This window comes from Elgaria multicarinata, chromosome 10 (genome assembly GCF_023053635.1).
Source record: "Elgaria multicarinata webbii isolate HBS135686 ecotype San Diego chromosome 10, rElgMul1.1.pri, whole genome shotgun sequence".
NCBI lineage: Eukaryota > Metazoa > Chordata > Lepidosauria > Squamata > Anguidae > Elgaria > Elgaria multicarinata.
In genome coordinates, this window is record NC_086180.1 from 61,358,881 (window position 1) to 61,386,479 (window position 27,599).

General features: G+C 40.3%; 1 protein-coding gene across 5 annotated transcripts in view; it reads left to right on the top strand.

Moving 5' to 3' along the window:
• Positions 1 to 27,599, top strand: part of PCM1 (pericentriolar material 1) — a 60,926-nt gene that overhangs the window by 21,840 nt on the left and 11,487 nt on the right. For 3 of the 5 annotated variants that reach the window (XM_063135563.1, XM_063135565.1, XM_063135564.1), the window contains 19 exons: positions 798 to 1,018; positions 1,148 to 1,296; positions 1,708 to 1,837; positions 2,293 to 2,409; positions 3,156 to 3,349; positions 4,133 to 4,330; positions 4,938 to 5,160; positions 6,030 to 6,175; positions 6,842 to 7,032; positions 9,094 to 9,262; positions 11,309 to 11,658; positions 13,103 to 13,270; positions 21,328 to 21,500; positions 21,590 to 21,718; positions 23,115 to 23,235; positions 23,430 to 23,570; positions 24,287 to 24,420; positions 24,879 to 25,013; positions 26,284 to 26,481. In XM_063135563.1, the coding sequence (XP_062991633.1) occupies positions 798 to 1,018; positions 1,148 to 1,296; positions 1,708 to 1,837; positions 2,293 to 2,409; positions 3,156 to 3,349; positions 4,133 to 4,330; positions 4,938 to 5,160; positions 6,030 to 6,175; positions 6,842 to 7,032; positions 9,094 to 9,262; positions 11,309 to 11,658; positions 13,103 to 13,270; positions 21,328 to 21,500; positions 21,590 to 21,718; positions 23,115 to 23,235; positions 23,430 to 23,570; positions 24,287 to 24,420; positions 24,879 to 25,013; positions 26,284 to 26,481 (3,287 nt within the window). Of the gene's footprint in view, positions 1 to 797; positions 1,019 to 1,147; positions 1,297 to 1,707; positions 1,838 to 2,292; positions 2,410 to 3,155; positions 3,350 to 4,132; positions 4,331 to 4,937; positions 5,161 to 6,029; positions 6,176 to 6,841; positions 7,033 to 9,093; positions 9,263 to 11,308; positions 11,659 to 13,102; positions 13,271 to 15,012; positions 15,070 to 21,327; positions 21,501 to 21,589; positions 21,719 to 23,114; positions 23,236 to 23,429; positions 23,571 to 24,286; positions 24,421 to 24,878; positions 25,014 to 26,283; positions 26,482 to 27,599 lie in introns of all 5 variants that reach the window. The other 2 variants (XM_063135561.1, XM_063135562.1) reach the window with 1 other exon arrangement.

Genomic DNA, 27,599 nt, shown 5'->3' on the forward strand with positions numbered 1-27,599 from the left:
TTCCCCTCCCTCCTTTATGCTTGTCACTTCCCTCCCCTGCTCTCCTTTGTTAGCTCTCAGATATCCATATGAATGGGATCTGGTAAAGATACACAACGTTCAAGTCAGAGCAGTGAGTGGGATCCATAAAAATTTCATGGCAGAGCAGTGGAAAAATTATATTAATTTCATAGCAACGCACTTGTGCTAGACCGAAAAAAGATTGCAAATGCATTTCTGCTTGAGTTTTAGAAGCATGGTACGGGGAGGGTACCGAGAAGGGAGGATGGAAGCAGCACTAGTGAGATTGCGTGGAGCACCAGGGTTTTTTGCCACTCTTGCTGGGCAGCTCCTTAGCTGTTCGCAACACCCATGCTGAAGTCGTCCTGCCAGGTTCAGATGACAAGACACCCTGAACAACCCAACAACAAGCCGTGGGTTCTCATGGCGGCTTGTTCGTGAAAAATAAGCCAACCTGCAGAAACTGCATCTGATTTGGAAATTGCAACACCCCACCATGAGTATCATGCTGTGTGAACCAGGTCCTAGTAATCTGGAAATTAAATTTGCATATGGATAAAGCAGTTTCTGAAACAAGAAAAAGTGCACATCTTTTTATGAGAGGACAAATGCCTTTTAAGATGGGGCTTGCTATCTGCAGTTTTTATAAGTGCTTTTATTAAAAAATAAGAGATACCAAAATCTACCAAATTAACGGGGGAGATTGTTTTTAGCGAAGTAAGATTTTAATAAACCAAAAATTTAATAAATGTTTCAGCCCTACATATTAATTTCAGTTACTTGTTTTTTTCTTGCAGACTGTCATTATAATAGAGAAGATGGTGTAGATCTACCAAGAGGTGAGGATGTTGATGTTGATGCTGAAGCTGATAGAGCCAGTGAAGCTTCCTTATCCAGTCGCAGAAGCAGTATAGCCGATGAGGCTCCTGTAGATGCAGAGTTTGAGCAGAAGATTAATAGACTTATAGCAGCAAAACAGAAACTTAAGCAGCTGCAGAATCTTGTTGCTATGGTACAGGTGTGTTTTCATTTAACTAATAACTTTATCCCATGGCATAGTCTTTGGATCCCAATGCATTGTGTGTGGGGGGGGATGGGGGGCAGTGTTCAATGAAGCCACAGCTGAAAATATTGCTGCTGGTTTTAGGATGATGAGGTGGAGCCCGAGGCTGAAGGACGGGATAACATGGATCAGTTCTTTCTTGCTGAAGAAGAAAAAGAACTGCAGCAACCAAACAACATTCGAACCAGTGCAAACAAGTCACAGAAAGGTGTGGGTCTGAATGAAAAAGCAAGGTATGATCTCTTTCACTTGAATTAAAATTAGTGAGGGGGCAGTCTGGAGAATTTCATGTGTAGAGGGCCATAGCTTAGTGGTAGAGCATACAATTTGCATGCAGAAGGTCCCAGATTCAATCCCTGCCATCTCCAAGTAGCGCCATGTAGGAATCCTGCCTGAAGAGCAGCTGCTAGTCAGTGTTGATAATATTGGCTATTTGGACCAATGGTCTGACTCAGTATAAGGCAGCTTCCTAGGTTCCTATGGCTGAAATGGGGCATGGCTACACCCAAGGCCCTTCCCAGCATCATTGAGAACCAGATGGGGGTGAAGAAGTACTCATTCAGGTGTTGGTCACTGCTTTGATATGTTTCCTTCTAAAGCTGTCATTAAAGAAAATGGTAATATGAAAGATGTTATTATTGTAGGGAGAAATTTTATGAAGCTAAACTTCAGCAGCAACAGAGAGAACTTAAACAACTCCAAGAAGAAAGGAAGAAACTCATAAAGATTCAAGAAAAAATTCAGGTGTTGCAGAAGGCTTGTCCAGATCTTCAAGTAAGTAGAATGCATTTGGAGCTCTAACGTGGGAGAGGGAAAGATGAAGTGCCAGAGGCAATGTTGTATGGGGTGTCATTGGCAAGATGAATAATTCCATCATTTAAAATAAGAGGAGAGGGGAGGGTTAGTCCGTGTGGTTGCAGAGATTACTTTTGGAAGATTAGAAATAACCAAAAAAAGTATGTAGGAAAGAGACACGGGTCCTTAAATAGTTGGATGAGTACTTCAAAAGCCTATCAAATTTAGTTTGCTGTAAGTTCTGCTACGAGCATTAGTGGAGCATTAATTTGAATATATCAATCTTGTTTTGGCTCTCAAACTGTTTTCTCAGGATACACAGATTTGCTGAAATGTGAAATTGATTTTTTATTAGTCCAACTACAGATGCTACAGATTTGGTTCTCACTGGAGTATTAATATCATTGTAATTGTAATACTTAATTTATTCTTAGTTGTCATCTAGCCTGGATAATTGCCCAGGGAATACTTCAACACCAGCTGTGAATGAAATCAATACAGTAAGCAAGGCTCTGGTTCAGTCAGAAGAAGCAGCTACAGTGGATAGTGAGGTACTATATATTCATTCCAACGCTGATAAACTTTTCTCTGAGATTCCATTAATTGAAAATCATCATTATAAGTGACTTGTAAACATACTTCCTATGCCCCTTCCTGTTACTTTATTTTAAAGTATACTAGGAATATTTTGGACCAAAAAAATAGTAATAAAATACCCAAATAAAACAATCATGATGTCCTTGATGGTGTTGGAAAAGTCAAATTTGGCCTAAAATAGGATGGATAGAAGGGAAGAGGCTGAATGAGAAATGAAGGAGTAAAAGCATCAGTAGGATAACATGGGGAAGAGATGTTTGTTATTGCCCCCCCACGCCCCGCAACCTCCTTTCCTTTTTGTTTGCATATGTTTCCTTTGACTTGCATATCTACCTTATCATAGGAAAGATTTGCCTCTCTGACATGGGAGCCTGCTTTCTGTACTAGTTTAATTCAATGCTCAACCAAAAGTTAAGGGTATATATACAATGAAACCATAATATTTAATGTGCAAAAAAGTAAAATAAAGATTAACAATAATATCACATTAAAAGTACAATAGCATATTGCACAGATGACAGTGTGTCTAAAATGTCAAAGAAAGAGGCCTTTTTTTGCTAGTTTAATTCAAGACATCCCAAACATGCACTGTCGTCAGTGTACTTTAAAAGAGGGAAAATCCTTAATCTGCACAAATTTGCGATGGCATGTTTTTATTTATATTGCAATAAAATATTTCCTCTTAATTTTTCTTAAGCAGCTTTGGTCTGAAATGCGTAGGCATGAGATTTTAAGAGAAGAATTGCGGCAGAGAAGAAAACAGCTTGAAGCTTTAATGGCTGAGCACCAGAGGAGGAGAGATCTAGCAGATACCACATCTGCTGGTGGTGGGTCTGTTAAAAGTGATGGGTCAGAGACTCAGTGTACTCCCCCTCAACAAAGCAGAACAGAAAAGTAAGAGAATAAGTGAAATACCTTCTGCTTCTTCATCTGGACTGTATTTAGGTACTAGAAACATTTACTGAGAGGTTAGGCACCTCTCCAACATTATATTTAGATACAAGATACTTTTTAAATAAGCCATAGCTAGAGTTGCCTGTACTGAGTCTAAGCATTGTTTTCCACTAAAATTAAAGGAAGGGAAGAGAGGCCCATTCTTCTGCTCACTGTAATAGTTGATCACCGCTGTGACATTGCTGCCTCCCATCTCTCTGCATCTTTGTGCCATCAGCACAGAAGTGTCATTGGTTTATGAAGGATTTGTCCTTCTCATGAGATGTAATTAATTTCTAGGACTGAAATAAATAACCTTAAGACTGTATCCACACAGTGGCTTTTGTATCACTGCTCTGCGTATCAGACTGATGCCTATTTAGCCCAAGTTCTGTACCGGAGGTTTGAACAGACAGGTTATAAACAGCTATGCCTTGCTTTTTTAAAAGTATTCAAGCTATTCTAGAGAGGTAGTTGAATTGAAAAATATAATAGCAACTTGGAATATAATAGGGAAAGGCACAACTACTTTTCTGATACGATTTTAGTCTTGCAGAATTCCTAAAAGACATAGTACAGATAGGGCAAAGCAAATCTTGTATCCAGAATGTGAGATTAATTTGAGAAATACATGTTTGCTATTGATTCTGATATGTGCAAAATTGTTAGTTTTGTATAATCTAACTTCACTTTATTATGCTTTAGCAGCAGAATGAATGACTGTTTTTTACTACCTAATGCTAGAACAATGGCAACATGGGGAGGGTCTACTCAATGTGCACTCGATGAAGATGATGGTGATGAAGATGCATATCTTTCTGATGGGCTTGCTGAAGCAGAAGAGGAGGAAGAGGAAGAACAAGAATCTAGTTCCAATGAGTTGTCTGTGTGTCCTAATAATGCAGATCAAAGTTCATATTGTGGAAAGGAAGATAAGGAGAGGTTAGTTGCATATCCATTACCAATAGTAAAGTTATGGTAATTGTTCTTTCTAAGAAGGCAGTTTTCCTTTGACAACACATTGAAACTGTTGATTATGATGTTAGTCCTTTGTTCAGTATGGTGAAGCTTATTCTTAATGGTAATATATTGAAAAACTGCTGTATGAGTGCCTGTATCTAATTTATTCTTTCTGTTACTTCATGGGTCAGTTTACCATTCAGCTATGCAGTTTTGCAGCTGCCTAACTTTGAAGGCCCAGATCAAATATTTATTGGGAAGGTGAGAGTATATGTGTTGTAAATAAGCAGCTGTGTCTTCCCCTGCATCATGCAGACAACATACTGTATGATGCGGGTGCTCCACTTGGATGCCATGTGCAAGCAAAAAGGGTTGTGTGTGTAAGATTGTGACTGTATCATACATGACGTTGCTTGGATGGTGAAAGGGAGGAAGCATGTGTGCCCCATACTAAGCCTATATACCTTTAGACCTGAATTGCTTATTTACCTTTTGTCTCATAGCCAGATGTTTGCTTTATGAAATGTTTTGTACTATGAGCAGAATTCTGAAATGTGTAATCCCTTTTCATAATGCTCATTATTCCCAGCTGGAAGAATCCCCGTCCTCTTTCAACAGATGGGAACTACCGTCCTCTGGCTAAAGCAAGGCAGCAACAGAACATCAGTATGCGGCGGCAAGAAAATCATCGCTGGATGTCTGAACTTTCTTATGTGGAAGAGAAAGAACAATGGCAAGAGCAGATTAACCAGCTCAAGAAACAGCTGGAATTTAGCGTCAACATTTGTCAGACTTTAATGCAGGATCAACAGGTAGAATTTAAAAGGAGTTTTGCTATTGCTTTCCTGTATTTTTTCCCCTTTAAAGTTGCTTGGACTTGGTTCAACTTGGACATCATGGTTGGGGCAGACTCAAGGCTGAAGATGTAGGAGGCAGTCATTTGTTGCATTCGCCTGGATTATTTCAGTAATTTCTCATGATATGAGAGCATCAACAGGCCATTAAGGTTGAGAAGCCCATCATATGTTCCTTGGGTCCCTGTCTTTCTTGATTTGTAAAATATGGCTGAACAGAATTGAGGCCATTGCTGAGGGGTGTTACCAATACTTCAGAGGAGTGGAGGGTGCAACAGCTTTGAAAGAGGGGGTGATTGAACCTCAAGAAACCATCACTTTGTGGTAATTGCCACAATAGGCTGGTTTCCATCCTCCCATTTTTAGTAAGGCAATTAAACGTGTGGCAGAACAACTCCAGAGACTTCTTGACCCTGCTTGGTCTGTCTTCCAGACTGGTTATGGACTGAAGTAGCTTTAGTGGCTTAATCTTTAGTAGCTTAATCTTCATTTGGAAATTAACTGGGTAATGCCTCATTGTTGATTCATTGTATCTCTCAGTGGCCTTTGACACTGCTTCATGAATATTGCAGCAGTGCCTTGAAGCTCAGATGGGAGTATAGGACTCCATTTTAAGATGGTTGGGTTTTTTTAATGGACCACTCCCAGAATGTTGTAATTGTCAGTGCCTCTGTTGCTCTTTGGGACCTGTTGTGTGGCAATTCACAGGGGTCAATTTTGTTTCTTGTTACTGTTTAATTCTTTGTGAAAGGTCTGAGAAAGATTTGCTGGAATTTTTGATTTGGGTGTCAAGGATATACTGTTGACATGATTTTTTTTTTTTGCAGACTCTCTCTTGTCTATTGCAAACTTTGCTTACTAGTCCTTACAGCATGATGCCCAGTAATGTTGCTTCGCCACAAGTACACCTTATAATGCATCAGTTAAACCAATGCTATACTCAGTTGACCTGGCAACAAAATAATGTTCAAAGGTATTCATTTCAACTTTATACCCTGCCGTTTCTCAAAAATGCTGAACAGATAACTTTAATAATACACAGACGTGGTATATTATATTTAATGTACTTAAGAGAATCCTCATCACACTAGACTTAGACTTCTATATGTGAACCCATACAAGAAAGTAAAATGCAGCGCCTTGGAAGCACAGTGCAGACAAGAAACGCAGTGTTAGTGAGGTGTGTTATATAATACTAAAGAATTAATATTTGTACGTCATTTGTATGCACAAGGTAGACATGATGCCTCCATAATAGCCTGACTTGCTTATTCTTTGATAACATTTGTATTGGAATTTAGGCTCAGAATTTTGTTATATTTTATTACTTCTTAAAACTGCTTAAAAATTTAAATTCGGGGACAGATGCAGTTCTGCTTATTAATGCTCGCAGACAGACTGATAATGCCTCTTTTTGGGTATGCAGTACTCGCTCAGTGAGAAGCTAGTGCTTCTTAAAGTAACTAGAAATGATTGGGAGCGCTTATTTATGGAATGGTGGTGTTAGGTCCTACGGGCACAACAGAATGAGTGAAAGTGCAGTGGCAGTATTGGAGACTGCTCAGTATGCTTATTAATTGCATTTATTTGAAATAATAATTTGCCTAAAAAGCCCTTGTGTGTAACTGTCTGTTCCCAGGTTGAAGCAAATGTTGAACGATCTAATGCGCCAGCAAGAGCAACAGCAGGCGAAAACACCAAAAAAGGAAAAAGGCAGCAGAGCACCACCACCTCCATCACCAACTGTGTTTTGTCCATTCACTTTTCCTTCCCAAACCATGAACCTGTTCAACATGCCTGGGCTCACAAATTTCTCTTCTTTCCCACCAGGTAGGCATTTTCAGACTGTGGCTTATTTTGGCCAGCTGGAGAGCTGTGCAGCAAGAGCGGTCAAAACTGCTGCTGCTCCGCTCCTTGCTGGCTGTCAGTGTCAAGGCATGGGGTTTTGATGAGGCATCAATTGCCTCCTGAGTAGAAGAGACTGTGTATGAAGTTTTGTCCTGATCCTGCAAACCCCCAAGGTTTTCTAGCCAGATTTTTGATGCACTTGGGATTTTTTCTCCTCTGAAGTAAATGTGCAGGGATTTGTTGGTGGATCAAATGCCTGCCACCTAGGAGAAGCTGTTTATGGGGTTTGGTCCTGGTCCTGCAAACCTTCAAGGTTTTCTAGCCATTCCCCCCCCCCCCTTTTGGTGCCCTCGGGATTTTCCTTCCTTGGTGACTGATCATACAGTGGTTTGAGGGTGGATCGGCTGCCTCCTGACTGTGGGAGGCTGTATATGACATTTGTCCTGATCCTGCAAACCTCCAGACTTCAAAGATGAAACTGTGCCCCTCTCAGGCAGGAAGACTGTAGGGCAGGAGGGGGGCGAATCAAATTACACACAGTAGCTTATTAGCCTGCTTCTGTGGTGGGGGATTGTGGACTGTTTACAATTGTTATTGTGAGTAGCTTATTAACCCATCATGGGCTAATGTGACAGCCGAACGAGGCCATATAAAAGCAACAAATCTCCATGGGTTTTGCTTCTCTGGCCCCAAATAAATGACTGAGAAGTAGAAAGTGAAATAGATTCTAAGTAGCTACAAATAAACGAGAGAAAAGATCTTTGAAAGGATTGGGGGAGGGTTTGCTTTGAAAATAATTGTGTGATGATGAAAAATGCTGTTCTCAGCCACATTTATTCAAGCAATGGCTTAAATATCGTAGCCTCACCTTAATATGTTTTCCTAACATAATGCTGTTTTTTAAAACTGTAGGAAGGAATAAAATACTGATTTAAAATCCCAGCATTCACACTAGGCTTGGTATATGATAGTCTAGTACGTGTGTACGCATTATAGTAACTTGAAACAAATTAGACATTGTTATGTATTAAATTGTATTATGTATTAAATTAAAATGTTTCTGTTTTAAAACTCTCCTTGCAAAACTGTTGGTCTCTTGGGAGTGAGTTCTGCAGGATAGAGACTACCACTGATAAGGCCCTACCTCTAGTGCCCTCCAGCTTTATCGATCTTGGTGGCAGACCAACAAGCAGGACTCAGAAGGTGACCTTAAAACAGGTTCATCTGGGTGTAAGCAGCTCTTAGACTTATGATCTGCATATAAACAGTCAAGTTCATTTAAACTTCCTTTTCCAAATATTGTGAGGCCAAGACTGTGATTGTTGTAGGTAGGTATTATGGCACGTAAGCTCCAAGGACAAAAATATAAACCAGCTATAATTTGCTAGACCTTAATAGTAAACCAGAAGTTAGATGTGGCAAATAAAGGATGGTGTAAGTGGTAGGTAATGTTTATTTATGGCATATGAGTAACAGGTGACCTTCCAGATCTTTTTGGCCTACAACTCCAATCAGCTCTAGCCAGCTTAGCCACTGATGAGGGATGATGGGAGTTGTAGGCCAAAAATATCTGGAAGGTCACAAGTCGCTCACCTCTGATTTACAACAATAAATTTTTAATGCATACGGTGTTTTTATTGTTTCCACCTCAGATGTTTGAAATCAGGAATAATTTTTAATTAAAATAGAATATAGAAGTTGTTACTGTTTGTACGCTACTCAGTCTATACCCTTATCCTCCTTTATTTTATTAAACTTGTTTTAAAAACTATTTGTTTTAAACAATGGAAATAGAATAGAAATCATATGTGTTGTCATTGCAGCTCACTGGGTGGCCTTGGCAGGATACGTTGTGGAGTTAGTACTTTCATAGGGTGGTTATGAGGATAAAACTGGATAATCCCATGGGTTCTGGCTTGAGTGCCCCGAAGAAAGATTGGATACAAATTTGCTAAACCATACATATATTTTCACACATTGACTATTCTTGGATTTTATAATAATAAAGATTTAAATAATCCAGGAAAACATTTGTTTTCACAGGCATCAACTTCAGCTCAATGTTTCCATCTGGTTTAGGTGATTTCACACTTAACTGTAATGCTCCAAACCGTGAACAACAGCCACCATTAGAGCATACCGGGAAGACTGACTGTATGGCATTTCCAAAGCCTTTTGAAAGTAATTCCCCCCATGGAGCAGAGAAGCCAAGGTACTTTAAGCTTAAATTGAGCTTCTGTTTATGACCACTATCGTATTGAAACCTATATTAGAAATTCTGCTTATGAGATTGAATTAAAGTTGTACTGAAGGGGTCAGCACCAGGGCCACTGGGTGCTTCCGCCAGGACCCCTGTCCCCCTACTTGCTCCCACCACTTCTTCCTACCTCTGCAGTCAGCTCAGCAGAGAGGAAGCAGGAAGATTACAGACTTTCTGTTTTCTTGCTTCTCAGGTGAGCACAGCAGGAGGAAGCAGCAGCGGATGGGTGGGGAGTAGAGGAAGAAGTGGGGGGCGGTGGAGGGAGAAGTGCTGGGATGGCAGAAGTAGTGGAGGCAGTGGTAGCAGACATGAGCAAGCAGGCAAGGGTGCAATGGCACAGAAGTGGTGGTGAGGGCAGCAGAAGAGGTGGGAATAGGATAGAAAGAAGGAAGACAGGAAAAGTGGGTGGGGGGAAAGAAGAAGACAGAAATGGAAGAAAATTATAAATGTAGTCGTGGACCTGAAAAGGCTGCCTACCCCTCTTGTATTTTAATTTTGATGTAGTGTTTTTTTGGGATAGAGACACTGACCTTGTTCAGACGAAACGCTAAGCCACGGTGGTTAAGCATTTGAGCTAAACATTATGGCTTAGCGTGTCGTGTGAACCATTCCTAATGATGGTGGCTACATTACCACAGTTTAAACATGCTCACTAACCATTTGCTGCAAAAGGGTTAGCAGCCTAACCATGGCTTAGCATGTTGCCTGAACAGGCCCACTCATTCATAATGAAAAGGTGCTGTCAAATGTGTTGGGGGTTGTTTTTTGTCTATGCAAGTATATGCAAATACTTGCCTTTGCTCAAAAAGACAATCTATTAACTATTTTGGTTCAGTTGGGTCCAGCTGTGATTGAAGTTCTGGTTTGCTGCTAGTTCAGTCTGATAAAGGTCAGTTATACCTCCAGAACCTATTCTGATTTGGTTCATATGGGAAAATATAGATAGGGTTTGCGTTACAGTGCAAATCTGGAAAGTGGGATGAAACAAGTACGTGGGTTATATCCAAAGAATGACACACACAGTGGAGCTTCCCAGTGCCTCCTGAAAAGATGCTGCTAAAAATTGGGGGACCCTCTCAATTGACATGGTTTCCGTTGTAGTGCATGTTCAACAAAGATGTTCAAATAATGATTCAGGGAAAATTCTTTGGGTTTAAATTCCCTTTTTGCATTTGGAAGAATAAATTATAGAATTAGGTTTTTCCTCATTGACTAATAATGCTGCTTGTGAAACTTTTATTGTTTCAAATATCAATTTCATTGTTAGGTAATAGGGACTTCATTTAAATCAAAGGGTACCCTAGAGTTGGGTCAGGTGTAATTATGTGGGAGCATGTGCTCCATTTTCCTCTTCCCTTTTGCAGGAAGCCTTCCCATTCTCCTTTACAGTCATTCATATAATCAGTGTTAACCATGGCTAACAGCTGAAGGCACATTGAACTTGGAATTTGAAACCCAATGTTTTTGCCTCCCAGGTTTTGTGTTAACCATGGTTAACATTGGTCAGATTTAATGTTGAACCATTGTAACAAGGAGTACAGAATTAGTATACTGGAGGAAAAGGGTCATGGAGTTGTTCCACATGCTTTTCTAGGTCTTTTAGTAGTTCAGAGTCAGTGATATGTTATGCCTGCACGAGTCCTTAGCTCAAGGGTGCAGAAACTCAGACTGGGATCCCAATCTGGTCTTCTGGGGGTTCCAATAGAGCCTTCTGGGTTCTCAGAAGCCCACACACTCTTTCCACCAGCCACCAGTCATTTGGTGGCTTCCCAGTTTTTGCTTTATGCTAAAATATGCTGCATTAAAAAAATTTGCCCCACCTAATTTGCCTTCAGTCCCACCCATCACTGGAATGCAGCCCCCAAAAGCTCTGAAATGGAATTCTTCAACCCTGCCATAGCTGTCTGGTAATACATTCTTTTTCTTGGAAAGCTTCTGGTTTCAAACTCCCACGCCATGGTTCTGAAACATATTTTGAAACTTTCTGTTTATGTTAAGAGGACAGAGGCAGCCTGAAGAAGAAATGGAGAATAGATCACCTTGGTTAAATGAACACCAGGAAGGAGGAAAAGAGAAACAGTTGTTCCTCAAGACTGGACCAGTGCACAATACAGCATGTGGTAATCACAAAAATCCACCTGACACCAGCAGGAGAAGAGAATTTGATGAGGAATCTCTGGAGAGTTTTAGTAGCATGCCTGATCCAGTGGATCCAACTACTGTGACTAAAACATTTAAACCTAGGAAAGCATCTGCCCAGGCTAGTCTGGCTTCAAAAGACAAAACACCAAAGTCCAAGAATAAGAGGAGGACTGCTTCTCAATTTAAAAACCGGCCTAGAACTAATGGTATGCCCATATTAAGCACACATTATTTGGGATTGTTTTTTGTTTGTATCACTGCATTTGTTCCCTTTTGAGGAAAGAACAGCTGTGGAAATCTTAGTAAGTAGCACACCAAGACTTCAGCCAGGGTTGCCCGTCGCCTGACACCAGGCTACATCGCCAAACAGCAGGGTGGGTTTCCTGTTCCTAACCTTGCACACAAATCCCTTGATTTTCTCCAGCCCCCAGCTTGGTAATGCAACTATCACCTCCATCTTCTGATTGCTAGCTCAGAGCCCTGATCAGCCCTCCCCCATGCGTACATCTAAGGAAAATGTTTGCCCTTGTAGCCATTTCACAGCATATTTTTGTAGTGTTTGGAACATGTATTTTAAAATCCACAGTGGAGTAATAGATGAGTATTTACTAAAATGTAATATATTGAAGTAAACGGGTCTTCTTCTCCATAGGGATTTATAAGGAATTAATAATGAGCACTGAGTGATATCATTTAGTGTAGCTTAATTATCCTTAATAATATTCGGGCCTAACCTTTTGTAATTTTTACAAATAACGTTGAAAAGAATGTGAATTCCTGAACTTTTCGAATGCATGATCACGAAGTGACAATTTTAATCTGTATTGATAAGTATGGAACCAAGAAATCATAGTGTTCTGTTAGCCAGATGCCTCTGCAAAGTTCAAAAGCATGGCATTAAGGTGACAGACTATACTTCATTGTCCTCCGCATTTAATACTGTTCCAGGTTATGTTGCCTTGGAACATGGTGTCAGGTATGGGTTTCGGGATTTCCGTGAGGCCTTGCAATTTGCAGTTAAACTTAATTAGACCTAATCTGGAATGTTAGAATCTATGCAAGCGTATCTCTGTCAGCGTTCTCAGAGAAAGAGCATCATCCAAGAGGGCTGAGCAGTGCCGCCCTGTTTAGACAGGGCTGTTGTTGAAAGACTCAGCCCTCTTGGATGATGCTACAATCTGAGTGAGTACTTTAGCAAAGCCCCCACCTCTTCCAAAACCATTGGGTTCCCAGAGAAGGCTTTGCAGCCTCAGGGTCGAGGCAGGGGGTGAATCGACTCATATCTGTTCTTCCTATGACAACACTGACAGAGATAAGCTTGCATAGATTCTTACATTCCAGACTAGTACTAATTAAATCTATGAATTGCAAGGCCTCACGGCACTGTTGAAGCTTATACCTGACACATGGAAGTTCCTATTTGTGTCATGGTGAATAGCCATTGACAGACCTGTCTATCATTAAGTTTGTCTAATCGATTTTTGGTCTAAATTGGTTACCTTGACTTACATATTGATCTGTCCAGAATCTGTTAATGGAGATCTTCAAACTGTGTTAATTGATCTAAAACTGTTGTGTTTAATTGAATGTTTACAGTTTTTAAATAACTTTTTGGGGGCAAGTTGTAAAAATAGATCTTTTCATTTTAAGGTTTTGAAAGTGCCAGTGTTTCTAGTACATGTGAGCCTTACAAGAGCAATAGGAGTAGGCACTCAACACGGAAAGAAGAAGTTGCTCAAGCAAAAGTGTTCAGTAAAAAGAATCGGGAACAACTAGAAAAAATAATTAAGTACAGTAGATCATCAGAAATGTCCTCAGGTACTTTTTTAAAAAAAATAGTTAAGAGATGTTCTTCTATAGTTAATTCAGTGGTTATTTACACGCATTTAAATTCTGGGATCAGAATTTTCTGGTAATGTCTATTACATTCCTGTACTTGTTACTTGTTATCAATTAAAATCTCCACTAAAGATGTCTACATGGAAAATAATATTGTAAGAGTTTGTATAGAATTTTAGGCACTCCTAAATATATTTGCATTCTGTTAAGGTCCTTTTAAATGTAATGATAACTGAATGCAAGTAACAATGCATAGAAATGAACTTCTTTAAAAGAAATCTCAAAGTAAATTATATTATGTTGTAGTCATTATGTTAAAATTTTATAATGTTTTATTGAAACATTGGTTTCTTTTTAATAAGAGATCCTTCTTGAGGTAAACAGGTCATAAAATAGATTGGCACCAGGTTTCTGAATTAAATGGCTGATCCTGCATATAATTTACTGTTCACCACTTCACTTTTTTCACTTCTGAAGGGGCACATTCAAGCATATATTTAGTCATTGTACATGTATTGGGGCTGACTTCTCTGTTCCCTCCTCCCTGTGATAGCCTGTTCCCAAAAATGCTTCATTGAGGATTGGGAGCTGAATGAGGCGGGCTATGGCAAGGAGACTGAAAGGCAAGCAAGATCCCCAAAATCGGGCAGAAGTGCTTGGATGGTGCTTCTATTCATTTGCATAGATTCCCCCTTGGGGAGAAGAGAGTAGAGAATGTAGCTTTTTTCAGCCCCGCATGCTTAATTCTGCATCCAACCCATTATTTGTTGCACATAGTGTTTCAAATCAAATTATGGATGTCAGAATAGCATCATAAGCAATCAGCACTTAAATGAGAAAACCATACTGCTCTATTCAAATGGACAAAATATGTTTCAAATATACGTAATAACTTGACAGAGGGCTGGTTTGGATGTAGCACTAAGCCATAGTTAAGCATTATGAGAGTGAGCCTGGCCCTCCCCACCCCTGACTTGCATGCTTCAGAAGCTTTTGTTTTCTGTTTCTACAGCTTGCTATGTTGTCTGAACCTGGACAACTATGGCTAATCATAATTTATGAAGCTGATATGTTTTCAGTAACCGTAGTTAATCTTAACTGCAGTTTACAGTTCAGATGATACACTAAACGATGGTTAATCCAAAGCAAAAACTTCCATTCTCACAGGCTTTCTGGTGGAGGAGAGGGAGGAGCGTGTGAGCCTAGGAGGACTCCGATCACATAATGTTAGATCATGGTTTAGCTTTGCATCCAAATGCAGCCAGTGTCTCTATCAGTGTGTGTGTGGGTGATTTTCTGTCTCCCCCCTTTTGAGATTCTTTGAAATTGTGGGAGACTAGCTTAGTCTTGAGACTTGATTCAGTTTTATTGAATTGTGTTTTTTCCCCACTTTAATTTTATTTGTAAATAAATTAAGTGTAAATTCTGATTTCAATAGAACTGTCAGTGGACGCAGGCTATTGAGCCAGAAAACGTATGCATATACTTGAAAAATCCTTTTTGGAATCTTTACTTTTTCTTCCAGGATATTTCTTGTAATTATGTTTCATCAGATTTCTTTTTCCATCTGACTTGGGCTCTCTGGGAATTTTGTTTTTAAAAATTCATTTGGATTACTAAGTAGCCTTTCTCCCATTATTTCATTGGGCCTTGCCTTTATTTCTGATACACATTTTTGTGTTTATCACTGTCTGTCCTTCCCACCCACACCTTTCCTGCAGCACATGCTAGGAGAATACTGCAGCAGTCTAACAGAAATGCATGCATAGAAGCACCAGGTAATGCGCTAGCTGCTTAGCTTCTAAATTTACTTACCTTAATTATCTGATCTTTTATCCTTATGTTTGCTTTTCATAGAATTAGCACAAATGCACTAATCCAAATGATTCTGCAAACTAACGTAAATGGTTTTATCTACTTGCTTTCCTGATTAGCTGTTTTGCTATTATCACTGAAGAGTTGCAACGAGCCCCTCCACTCTTGAATTTAGGATTTCTGTGCCAGAGGAGGTCATTTTAGGCAGATTTTTGCCCTAGCATCTTTCATGTTAGAACCGAAGGCCAGTGTGCTAATAAATCTGATTTTTTTTCTTCATGGTCTCTGCACCTGCACGGAGCCTCATTTTGGGAAGATTCTATAGCTGAGGATCACTTTGGTGGGAACCTTCTCCCACTGTCTTACTGCGCATGTCTTGTGGGTTCCCACCTACTACCTCAATTCTTCTTCAACGGCCATTGTGGCCAGTCTCATTGGGAACATGCTCCAAACTTTGGATTGTTTTTGTGGAAATAGCTGAGTCTCCTCCCCATCTTCTTTCTGTCAATTTTTCTGACTTTTCAATTTTTATTTTTAGTGATCTTTCTAGTTGTGCCACTTGTTGAGGGCATATGGCCCTTACTGCCCCATTTAGGAGATGCTCCCATTGCAGGAGGAAATTCCTGCCATCAGATGGATATAAGTTGTGTTTATTCTGCTTGGGTGAGGGCCACAAAGTGGAATCCTGTTCAAATTGCCAAGCCTTTTCTAAACAAACAAGGTGGCACCATGCTGACTGACTGAGAAGAGTGTTGGAAGCTGTTGAAAGCCCTAAATCTTCAATGGCGACAATTTTGGATAACACACAACAAACTTTTTTCTGCAAATACACCTGCTTCTTGTAGCAACAAGGATCATGGAGATGGTCTCACTTGTGAAGAAACTGCCCAAAAAAGCTTGTACGCCTAAGTTGACAGACTTGCAGAAGAAGAAAAATAGAAAGATGGATTTGACTTGTTGTGAGGGACTGGTATTGAGGTGCAAAAGACTGTGCCTCCACCTTCTCCACTGTTAAACTCCCTGATTTGGGTTAGGGAGCACCTGATACTGATGAGAGATCTTGTCTTGGTACTGATGGTGGAAGCAGTTCAGATTGCCTCAACATCCGAAGGCGCGATACGTCACTTGACATAAAGACGAGTTGAAAGGCAGCCACACAGTAGGATGCAGTTTCCTTGGGACAGCCCACGCCAAACGTTTCCAGAATCTACTGTATTGACTGCTTGCTGTACTGAGTGGGGAAGAGATCGGAGCCACTACATTGATGCCTGACATCAGTCTCGATCTCCAGAATCAGTTTGGGATAGGCAATCAGAGTGGTCTCTACCCCAAGGCCTACCCCTATTACTGGGAAGACTGGCATGGTGGTCAGGATCCATATCATTATAACTTAACATCCTTTCAGCACTGATCAGCTCCATCAGGTTTGATTTTGAAACCACCTTAGAAACATGAGGTTTGACTTCTGAGCTCCTACTCTGGTATGGGTGATGGTCCTTGTGCAACAGATCCCAACGATACAAATGTTTTAAAAAATAATAAACAGTTGGAACCGACAATTCTGCCACTACAGTGGCCAGCACCAATACCTATCCCCACAAAGAAGGGACACAGGATCATACAAAACAGCAAGCTCTTCTCCAGGCTCTGTAACACATGACTATCAGTTGGACACTGCTTCTTATTCTTCAGTAGCACCATCAATCTTGTCTCCTGATGGTACTGTCATTGGATTTAGGTCATTTTGCTGAACAAATTCAAAGGATGGCCTAATCTTTGTGAATAGGAACACATCACCTTGTGCAGAAAATTGCCAACCCAGTCTTTGGCGCTGTAAATGTTGAAATTTCCTTATCAGAACTATTAATTTTTTATTCACTCTCTTGCAAACAGTGCAACAATCATGGACTCCAACATCCAAAAGGCTGGAGGACATGTATAGGGTATTAGAGACAGGTGTGGAATTTTTTTACACATCCTCAGCCCAACACTAAAATAGATGAATCTGCTCAGGATAGATCACACCGTATTCACTCCACTTCAGTAGACAAAGAGGGCTGTAGGTTGGACTTTTGCACTGTTTTCTCATTCTAGGCCAAGTTCTATTATTCTTGAGTCCTCTCAAGGGAGTTCGCAAAAGGTGCATACTTCTCCTGTTGGTAAGGAGGGCAGAATGCTTAATCTTCTTGGCTGTAGATTGTACTCGTCTGTTGCATTAGGATTACACGTCACCAATTATCAGGCAATGATGTCCCAATATATATTTTTTCTATGAGAAAATGAGTTCACGCAGTTATCTTCTTGATAAGTAATGGGAGTTGGACAGAGTATTTCAAACTAAAGCCACTTGTCTATCAGAACAGCAGTTTAATACAACCAGACAGCAGACTTATTGCAACACAAAAGTCTATGGTGGGAGCTGTGGCTCTAAGAAGACATGCCTGTCTTCGATCAGCAGGCTTGACCCCCCCGAGGTACAGTCATGGCTAAAGGATCTTCCATTTGATGGGGATGGCCTCTTCAATGTGAAAACCTGTGAGTGGATGGATTCCCACTGCAAAGCCCACTGCAAAGAAGATGGACCTGGGGCAACAGCAGCCATATAAAGCCAGACACTGATTTAGATAAAAGCAACCATATTTCCATCGGCAAACTTATTATCGTTCTTCGTGTTAACAGTCTGGACAACAACAATGCTTTTCATGTTAACAGTCTGGACAACAACATAAAGCATTAAACGGTTTTTAATGCTTTATGTGTGTATGTTCTGTGTTTTAGAGTTATAAATTTTGTATACTTGTTTTTACCTCAATTTTAGAATTTCTGTAAACCGCCCAGAGAGCCCTGGCTATGGGAGCGGTATATAAGTTAAATAAATAAATAAACAACAGAGAAAGCCGTCCTGGCTCAAAGATTTTGCCAATCTTGTGCTAAGTCGGATGAGTCATCGAAGCACTCACCACATGCCAGCCTCTTTTGGGGATCACCTTGCTCATTTTCTACCAGCCTGGACAGCAATAATATCAGATTCTTTGGTTCTGACAATTATCCACTGAGGATACAGGATCAAATTCCAGACCCTCCTTCCTGTGGGTACTGTGAAAATCCCAACACCGTTGGAGATATTACACCAAGAAACAGAGTCTCTTCTTCAGAAGGATGCCATCCAAAGGATTCCGTCTATGGCTGCAAGGATTCCCCCTCCCCCTATAGTACCCAAATGGGATGGTGGAGGGCTCCATCCGATCTTGGACCTTTGGGATCTAAACGAATTAATCGAACCCAAGAAGTTCAGAATGACTACACTAGGGATGATTCTCCCTCTTCTCAGAAAAGGTGTTTGGTTTGTACCTGTTGATCTTTCATGTTGTCATCGAGCCTTTACATCAGAGGTTCCTTCGTTTTGCTATCGTGGTCGATATATTCCAAGTCCTTCCATTTGAGCTAGTGACTGCCTCAATAGTTTTTACGAAATGTATGGCAGTGGTGTGTGGTTACCTCTGTACAAAGGGTGTTGAGATATATCCCTGTCTTGACGGCTGGTTACTACTGGCCAACTCGAGGGACTATCTGAATCTCTACATCATAGTCATTCTCAACCTTCTCAGTGTGCTAGGACTATGCATGAACATTGAAAAGTCCATTTTGCACCCGACACAGTCAATCAGATTTATCGGCAAAGTCCTTGAAACAGTGAAAAGCTGAGCTTACTTACCTCAGTGTCAAGCGTACTGGCAGCTCTAGCAGAGACTTTGCACAAGACTTGACATTTCACTGCACACACCATTCAATGCCTATTGGAATATATAGCATTGACAGTATTGATGGTGGAGTGGACAAGGTTGCAGATGAGGCCTCTGCAATCCTGGCTTCCGGAAAGTTATGATGCGGTGGCAGATGCAGGACAATGCTTAGTCAAAATACTGACACATATTGCCCAATCACTTTGTTTGTGATCCTGCTAAACCTTCTGGAGGGCATTCCTTTTCTGTAACAATTCCCTTCGCGGGTACTGACAATAGATGCCTCAAGAGCGAGCGAGCTGGGGAGCTTATTGTGGAGCAGCGCTGTGCATCCAGGGATGCTGGTCCCTCAAGGAAACTTGCTATCACATAAACACTCGAACTTCAGCCAGTGAAAAAGGCACTTGTATCTTTTGAGATGTATCTCTGGAATCAACATGTCCACATTCTAACAGACAACACAGTAGTTCTATGGAACAACAACAAACAAGGGGGGATGCATTCTTTGGCACTCATTGCGCTGACCCTCGAAATTTTTCACTGGGCCTTCCCAAAGGGCGTTTGGCTTATTGTGTTGCACGTAGCAGGGGTGAACAATGTGATCACTGACTCGCTCAGTTGACATTTTCATCTGTCACATGAATGCGGTCTTTACCAAAGATGGGGTCAACTGTCGATAGATCTATTTGCCTTGCCACTGAATTCAATGTGCAAGCGGTTCCGTTCGAGAGCGGGTCTAGGCCATTCGTCGTTGGCGGATGCTATCCTTTTCCATTAGAATGACACTTGGCAATCGCCCATATGTATGATGCACAGAGACTGAGAAGCAGAGCAGGTCCCTTACCTGTAAATGTGGTTCTTCAAGTGGTCATCTGTGCAGTCACATAGCCCACCCACCATCCCCACTTCAGTGTCTGTGTCAGTATCGATGTCAATACTGAGGTGTACTTAACCCTTTGGTGCCGAGAATATATTATTGGCTGTCTAACTGAGGGGAAAGGCAGGAACTTGTGAGGACATATGCACTAGGATGGTGTGGGAGGGTTCCTGCCAGATTCTAGCTATAGAATTTTCCCAAAACAAGGCTCCACACAGGCGCAGAGCCCATATGTGTGACTGCACAGATAACCACTTGAAGAACTGCAGTTACAGGTAAGCAGCCTGCTCATTTGGATTCTAGCCATTTGTGTCTTGAGATGGGCAATTTGCAATAAAGAAAGCTATTTTTTGCAATCTGCTGTTTGAGATGCCATTGGACCATCAAGCATGGGCAGATGGTTGCTACCAGGAAAATGCAAGTGTGCTACTATGCTTAGCATAGGCTGTTAATCATTCAGGTCTTTCTGAGCTGTTGAAAATTCAGATATTTTGTTATGCAGAGGTAGTACAGACCTAAATATGTTACCATTTGTGCTGCGGTGAAACTTCAGTGGTGTGCCCTGCCTGCAAGTCAGGGTTGGTGCCCAAATAGTTTCTCACTTAGTCTCAGGTAAAAGGAGATTTAGCTTTCTGGTTGGCTGAAGTTGAACATAACTATTGAATCCTATCTATTCTTTTTGAAATAAAATAGAATAAAGGACATCAATTGATTACTGCCCAAAGCAAAAATACTCTTGAAGTTGCTGAAACTTGCAATTGGATTTTAGTATACTTATGTGTTCAACAACAAAAGCAAATACAAGAATCAATGACTTAACAAATATATATGCCATCAGCTTTCATAGGCAACCACGTACATATGTCATCAGGTGTATGAAGTGGGCAGTGAAACAAGAATACTTTTTAGTCCAGGATCTAAAGAACAGCATAAATAGTTCCATGGGCACCAAAGGTTGTTTTTGATCTCAGCCACATGATTGAGTGTTATAACTTACTAACCTGCAGAATGCTGGTTCATCTATCACATTTGTCAGCAAATCATAACATTGTACCAGTTTGACAAGATCACTGTTGTGTTTCAACGAAATATCTTACAGCAAGTATTCAATGTTGCAATATTAATTTAGTAGAGCTTTGCTGTATTTGGTGTTAAGGATGAAACAGGATTCCCAGCAGGGGGTTTGTGCAGATGTTTGTTAGATATATTTAACCTATAAAATACAATATACAAAAAAAATCATTTGCCGCTGTAGTTCAAGCTATGTTAAAAAAAATAAACCAAAAGTACACTGACTTGGATTGCAACTGTTATGTGCATATTTCCCTCATGCTGAGGCGCTGTTCACACACACATGCATACACACGCACACCAGTTCAGCAACAGTTCCTCCCAAGATTGGGCTCCCTCTAGCTCTATTCCTATGACTCACAGGGAGCTGCTACTGGAAGGAAATATCACCTATTCCCTTTGTGCCTGAGCAGAAACGCTGTCCAACAAGTCATGGGAGGTCTGGAGGGATTGATCTCATCCTATTGATAGGAAAGAAATGTCAATAGAGTACAATGATGGCACTTACTAATTTCTTTATCTTTCTGCAGAAACGGGCAGTGATCTTTCTATGTTTGAAGCTTTGCGAGACACCATTTATTCTGAAGTAGCTACTTTGATATCTCAAAATGAATCTCGCCCTCATTTTCTCATTGAGCTTTTTCATGAGCTCCAGATGCTAAATACAGATTATTTGAGACAAAGAGCATTGTATGCTTTGCAGGTACCTTAAAAACCATTATTTGTTTGTTTGTTTTTTGTTAAGGCTATATTGTGATAACATTTACTTAACAAAACTGTTGCATTATATAGGATATAGTGACCAGACATGCTTCTGAAGATAATGCGAAAGGAGAATGTCCAAAAGCACTGAGCTCACCAGCATGGGTAGGATCGAATTCAGAACTTACTCCCAGTGAAAGCCTTGCAACTACTGATGATGTAAGGTTTTTAAAACTTTGTTTGGGGTATTTTAATATAAAATTTACATTTTTAAAAAAGGCACTTTAAATTTCAGCATAAGAACCCATTACCCATAGATTTCATAATATCCAAAAGCTACACAGCTTTGAGCCAGTAGACTTGGATGTAAATATGCATCTTAGAATAACTCAGGTTGAGAATTACGGAAAAGTTTTGTCAACATATTGGATAAAAGCAGAGGGAGAGACTTATTCATTTAAGTCTTTGCATAAAAGTTTTGCTGATTCTCCCCTAAACTAAAACTATGGAAGTCTTTAAAGTTTTGTTGGTGATGCTAGGGCTGAGATAACAAGTCAGGTCAACTCATGCTTATTCCTCATAGCATCTTTCAGCTTTACCAGAGCTTTTTGTTCCGATTCTCTCAGATCTGTGTATTTGGCAAAGGCTGCAACTCTAATCACACTTACTAGGAAGTATGATCTGTTGAGTATGGGAATTACTTCTAAGTAAACATGCCTAGGATTGTGCTTCAAGGGATGCAGGCTTGAACATCCCCGTCCCCATACCTCCCCTTCCCCTGGTCACTTTTCTTCCTTGTAGTTCTTTACTGAACAGGCTGTTATTTTGTATCCTTAAACTGATCCCATTCAGGATGACTTAGGTTAGGGTCTGTAATTACATATACTGGGTGTTATCCACCAGCAGAATTGACACTGCTGGATAAAATCCTCCCTCCTCCCTGCATGTGCCCCAGATCAACACTGGAGAGTTAGGTGACACTCTGGAGCAGATTTGGGGAGTGTGGAGGGGGCTGCAGGAAGGAGGAGGGGAAAGGAAAATCCTGTTGCACTAGTGGACATCCACTAATGTAATGTTAGGTTTAGCCCACTGTAGTTTGAATTTATCTGTTCCAACAGCTAAGGATTCTTTTAAAAGTGAGAACTGTTGCTTCTCAGTTTGATAGGAGGAGGCATCCTTGAAAGGGTTAACTCCTGTCATTGCCCAGGAGAGGCAGGGACCACATGATATAGGATCTTTGCATAAGACCCATTACTCTGATTCCACCCCCAGTTGTTCCCTGTCTTTTGCCCAGGACAGAGCTCTCTCCTTCGGTCCTGGACAACAGCTGGATTTTCCTTTCTGCCTGGTGTCTCCTAGCTTGGGAGAATGGAGTATCTAGTGAAGAGGAATTAATTGTAATCCAGTTTTCCAATCTTTTCTAGCCAAGTTCTAAAGCTTGTGCATATAATGAGTGCAAGAGGCCGAAGGATTCACCTCAGGTGTAGACACTTTAAGACCTGAATTCTTAATTCAAGATCCTGGGTATTAATTTATAAAAATGTGAGAGAGTTTGAGGGTAGCTAGTTGTTTGTAGAAGACCATGGATCAACTTGTTCTATTTCACGGTTTTTAGGAGACATTTGAGAAGAACTTTGACCAAGGAGCCTGTAGAGAGAGTGAACAAAATGATGCAGACAATGGCAGTACCATGTCTACATCTTCAAATTTTGAACCCTTTGCTACTGATGATCTTGGTAAGCATAGACCAGGCAATTGCAGTCATAACTGTTTTCTGCCGATTAATATTTCACTGGTGCACTCAATCTCGCTATACTTAACTGTAATCATTATTTCTTCTTGCAGTTTTTGTATTTAATATGAACATACTAATACTTGATTTTCAAAACCTAAAATATATATTGTAAAAAATTTTGTTGTCTAAATATAGGCAACACTGTGATTCATTTAGATCAGGCCCTGGCTCGGATGAGAGAATATGAACGGATGAAAATTGCAGCTGAAAGTAACCTTGATTCTGAGGATGGTTGTTGTAGTAATCTCCAGAGTGTTCCTGCCTCTAAATTGGAAGGTATTTATTTATTCATTTATCACAATTATATCTTGCCCTTTTTCAAAGGACCATACACATTCTTGCTGGGCAGTCAAAGAATCATAGAATCATAGAATAGCAGAGTTGGAAGGGGCCTACATGGCCATCGAGTCCAACCCCCTGCTCAATGCAGGAATCGACCCTAAAGCATCCCTGACAGATGGTTGTCCAGCTGCCTCTTGAATGCCTCTAGTGTGGGAGAGCCCACAACCTCCCTAGGTAACTGGTTCCATTGTCGTACTGCTCTAACAGTCAGGAAGTTTTTCCTGATGTCCAGCTGGAATCTGGCTTCCTTTAATTTGAGCCCGTTATTCCGTGTCCTGCACTCTGGGAGGATCGAGAAGCGATCCTGGCCCTCCTCTGAGTGACAACCTTTTAAGTATTTGAAGAGTGCTATCATGTCTCCCCTCAATCTTCTCTTCTCCAGGCTAAACATGCCCAGTTCTTTCAGTCTTCCATGTAGATATGATCCTGGCCTAATCTTCAGAAACACCTACATTAAGTGTCTTAATTCCTAAAGTTAAAGTGTTTAGAAAAAGAGTGATTATAGACTTGACTTTATATCCTTGAATATGTTTAATTGCTAAAATAAGCTGAAGTCTTTATATAATCAAAGAACCAGAAATAGTTACATATAATTGAAATTGCAGATTTGTGAAAAGAATATTGATTTGAGCATACTTTTCTCTTCAAAGGTTCAGATATAGCCGAAAGCCATTGTGCACCACACCCTGCTGAAGCACCTACTGTTCCTTGTCCTCGAATAGATACTCAGCAGCTTGACCGGCAAATTAAAGCCATTATGAAAGAGGTTATCCCTTTCCTGAAGGTAATGAAAATTCCCATATCAGTAAATGCAGATCAGAAGAATGTCAGGCTGTTTTTATGAAAAGTTGCAGTTATTTTCTCTTGACCTATAGGAGAGACAATCCTTATCTTGTCTCCTTCTCAAGCAATAAATGCTTTCTTCCCAGGAGTGCACATTTTTGTCTACCCACTGTCCCTAGTTTTGTGCAAAGTCTGGTGATAGATATGTACATAGTCAAATTTTCCATGCACAGCCATTGTAGCTCTGATCCTACTGTGCATATGCTGGGAATCTGACTTTATGTTGTTCCCTAATCTGTAAGCAAATATCTGTATTGCTGTTCTGGGACATAAACTGAAACTTGTAGACTTCCTACTTCTATGTAAAATACTATGAATAAAAGCAGGACATGTCAAAAAAGGGCTTTTTCTTCATGTGTCTTCTTTTAATGAAGATAATCCACTTTTAACTCTTGCTAGGAACACATGGATGAAGTATGTTCAACTCAGCTCTTGACTTCAGTAAGGCGTATGGTCTTAACTCTTACTCAACAAAATGATGAAAGCAAAGAATTTGTGAAGATATTTCATAAGCAACTTGGTAGCATATTGCAGGTCAGTATACAAGTTGCATGCTCCTTAGTCTTGGGACACTTCCACAGTCAATATAGGTATGATAAGATGAGTTTATTTGACCTTGTTGCTTTGAAGTGAATATTCCTTCATGTGGTGATAGCTGGTTTTACCAGATCAGTGCATTTTGCACAGAAGTATCAAGTCAAAGCAGAGCAATTCATAAACACTCACTGACTTTGAAAATTACTATAAAGGTTGATTCACCTTAAGTAATGAGCAGCTCAGTACTGCTCCTTTATTCCTTTCCTGAATCAAAGGACCCAGCATGGGTGCAGGTGTCAAGAAGTTTGGAATGCTGCAGCTGTCCCTGTGATATACGCCTTTCTCTACTTAGGCCCACAGTTATACAGTTCAGCACCCTAGCACCCAAATTTTCCCTTCCGCTGCCACCGTAGACCTGTACCCTTCTGAGGTACTTCAAGGACCTCACCAGTTGTAATTAAATGTAATTTATTAACAAGTATTTAGTGCAGGTACAAAAGCTTAATGGTTTCCTCAGTTCTCAAGCGTAATGGTTATAAAGAACAATGCGTAATGGTTTCAGTTATTTCTCTTAATAAGTTTCACAATATAACTTAAATGTTCTCCTGCCTACTCTACCCCTCCTAGGCTCCACTGTTCTCTTTCCAATACACTAATCCATCAAAACAACAAAGCATGCAGACCCTTCCTATCTCTAACCCAAAACTCATCCAACAACATCATCTCATCATACCTTCTGTCCTGTCAGCAGAAGCATATATACGCCACCATCCTCCAACTCCTCCCATTCTCTCACACCAATCCAGACGCTCCACACAAACATCCAATCAGCACTCTTCTTCCATCCAGCACTCATTCCCCCTCTATGGCCTCATACTTACCAATCTGCTATAAATACACAGTGAGTAACTTCTTTAAACTTTTCAATCATTCTTATTAATTAATAAACCTTTATAACTTAACATCACAGTCTTATGCAGTAGAACATCACAGATGGCCTTGGGCAAATCATCTAGCTAGTATGGTGGCTGTGAGGGTAAAGTTGGATCAGGGTTATCCAACTTTACTCTTAGAACCACCATTCGGCCACTATGGTGGTTCTAAGAGTAAAGTTGGATAACCCTGATCCAACTTTACCCTCACATACTAGCTAGATGATTTGCCCAAGGCCATCTGTGAACCATATTTGCCACCCTGACTTCTTTGGAGATGGATGACATATATAAATATAATAAATAAAACCAAAACTCGTTTTCTTTTTTGACAGGATTCACTGGCAAAATTTGCTGGTAAGAAATTGAACGATTGTGGGGAGGACCTTCTGGTGGAGATTTCTGAAGTCTTATTCAATGAACTAGCCTTCTTTAAACTCATGCAAGATTTGGACAACAATAGCCTTACAATAAAGCAAAGAAGTAAAAGGAAAATTGAAACAGATGGAATGATACAATCTTACACCAAAGAGGTTAATATCATACTTTAAATACGAATAATTTCCCCAGGAAATGGAGTTCTGTGTTATCTTTAAAATGTGATGTGTGGTATCTTTTTCCTGCTGTCTAATATCAGTAGTTGATGTGAAAATTTAAGTTGATCAGTTTATTGTACATTATCCATTCCTGTTGATATTTTTCTTCAGGACAGATGGGGCTGAGGTCTCCTCAGGAGTATTGTCTGGTTCAGCTTTCCCCTGTTTGGTGCTTCCAGCGGTCTTGGACCACAATTGCCATCATTCTTGATCATTGAACAAGCTAGTTGGGGCTGGTGTGTAATCCCACACATCTGGAGGGCATCACATTAGGGAAGGCTGGTCTAGACAGGTTTTAATTTAGATCTACATGCTTCCTTGCATTCTCGCTATTAAATAATGCTTTCAGGCGATATTTTAAAAGTAAAGTGTATATATATTGTTTGGAAACCAACTATTCAGGGTTTTTGAAAAAGGACATGTCAATCTTGCTCATTGCCTTTATCTGCAGACATGGATGTGGCTTCTAAGACTCCACTTGTGTCATATAACATAAAGAAGCATCCTTAGTGTTCGTAGCTGGGAAGTGTCTGGCGACAAGCAGGATGACTGTGCTTTCTGTTGAAAGACTACTTTCCAAATTCTGCAAATTATTCCTATCTCTTATCTTCCTATCTTTGAGTATCTTCCAACATATCATTAAGTTGTATGTCTGTACAAGAAATTGCCAGGAATACATTTATCTTAATGCAAGTGGCAGCTTATGAATCACAATTGATTTATTTTAAATTCTGATTTAACAAGCCATATCTAATAGCCAGTTCTGATTTAGTGAAATTGCACAAAATAGAAGCATTTATATTAACTTTTTGCAGTGTCAAGCATTACTAGAAAATTCTGGCAGGGCCAGTATCATAATGGCTTAGGACCAGCTGAAAATCACAGCACAGTCAGTTCATATTTCACAGAAGTCTTCCTCAGGCTCAAAGTTGAATCAAGCCCCCCAAAAAGGGGTAAGGGGAAAGAGAAAATATTCCTGGTAAAGGATAATGAGATTTTCCCCCAACCTGGTGCTTCGACTCCATTCAATCCCATCCAGCCTTGCCAATGTTCAG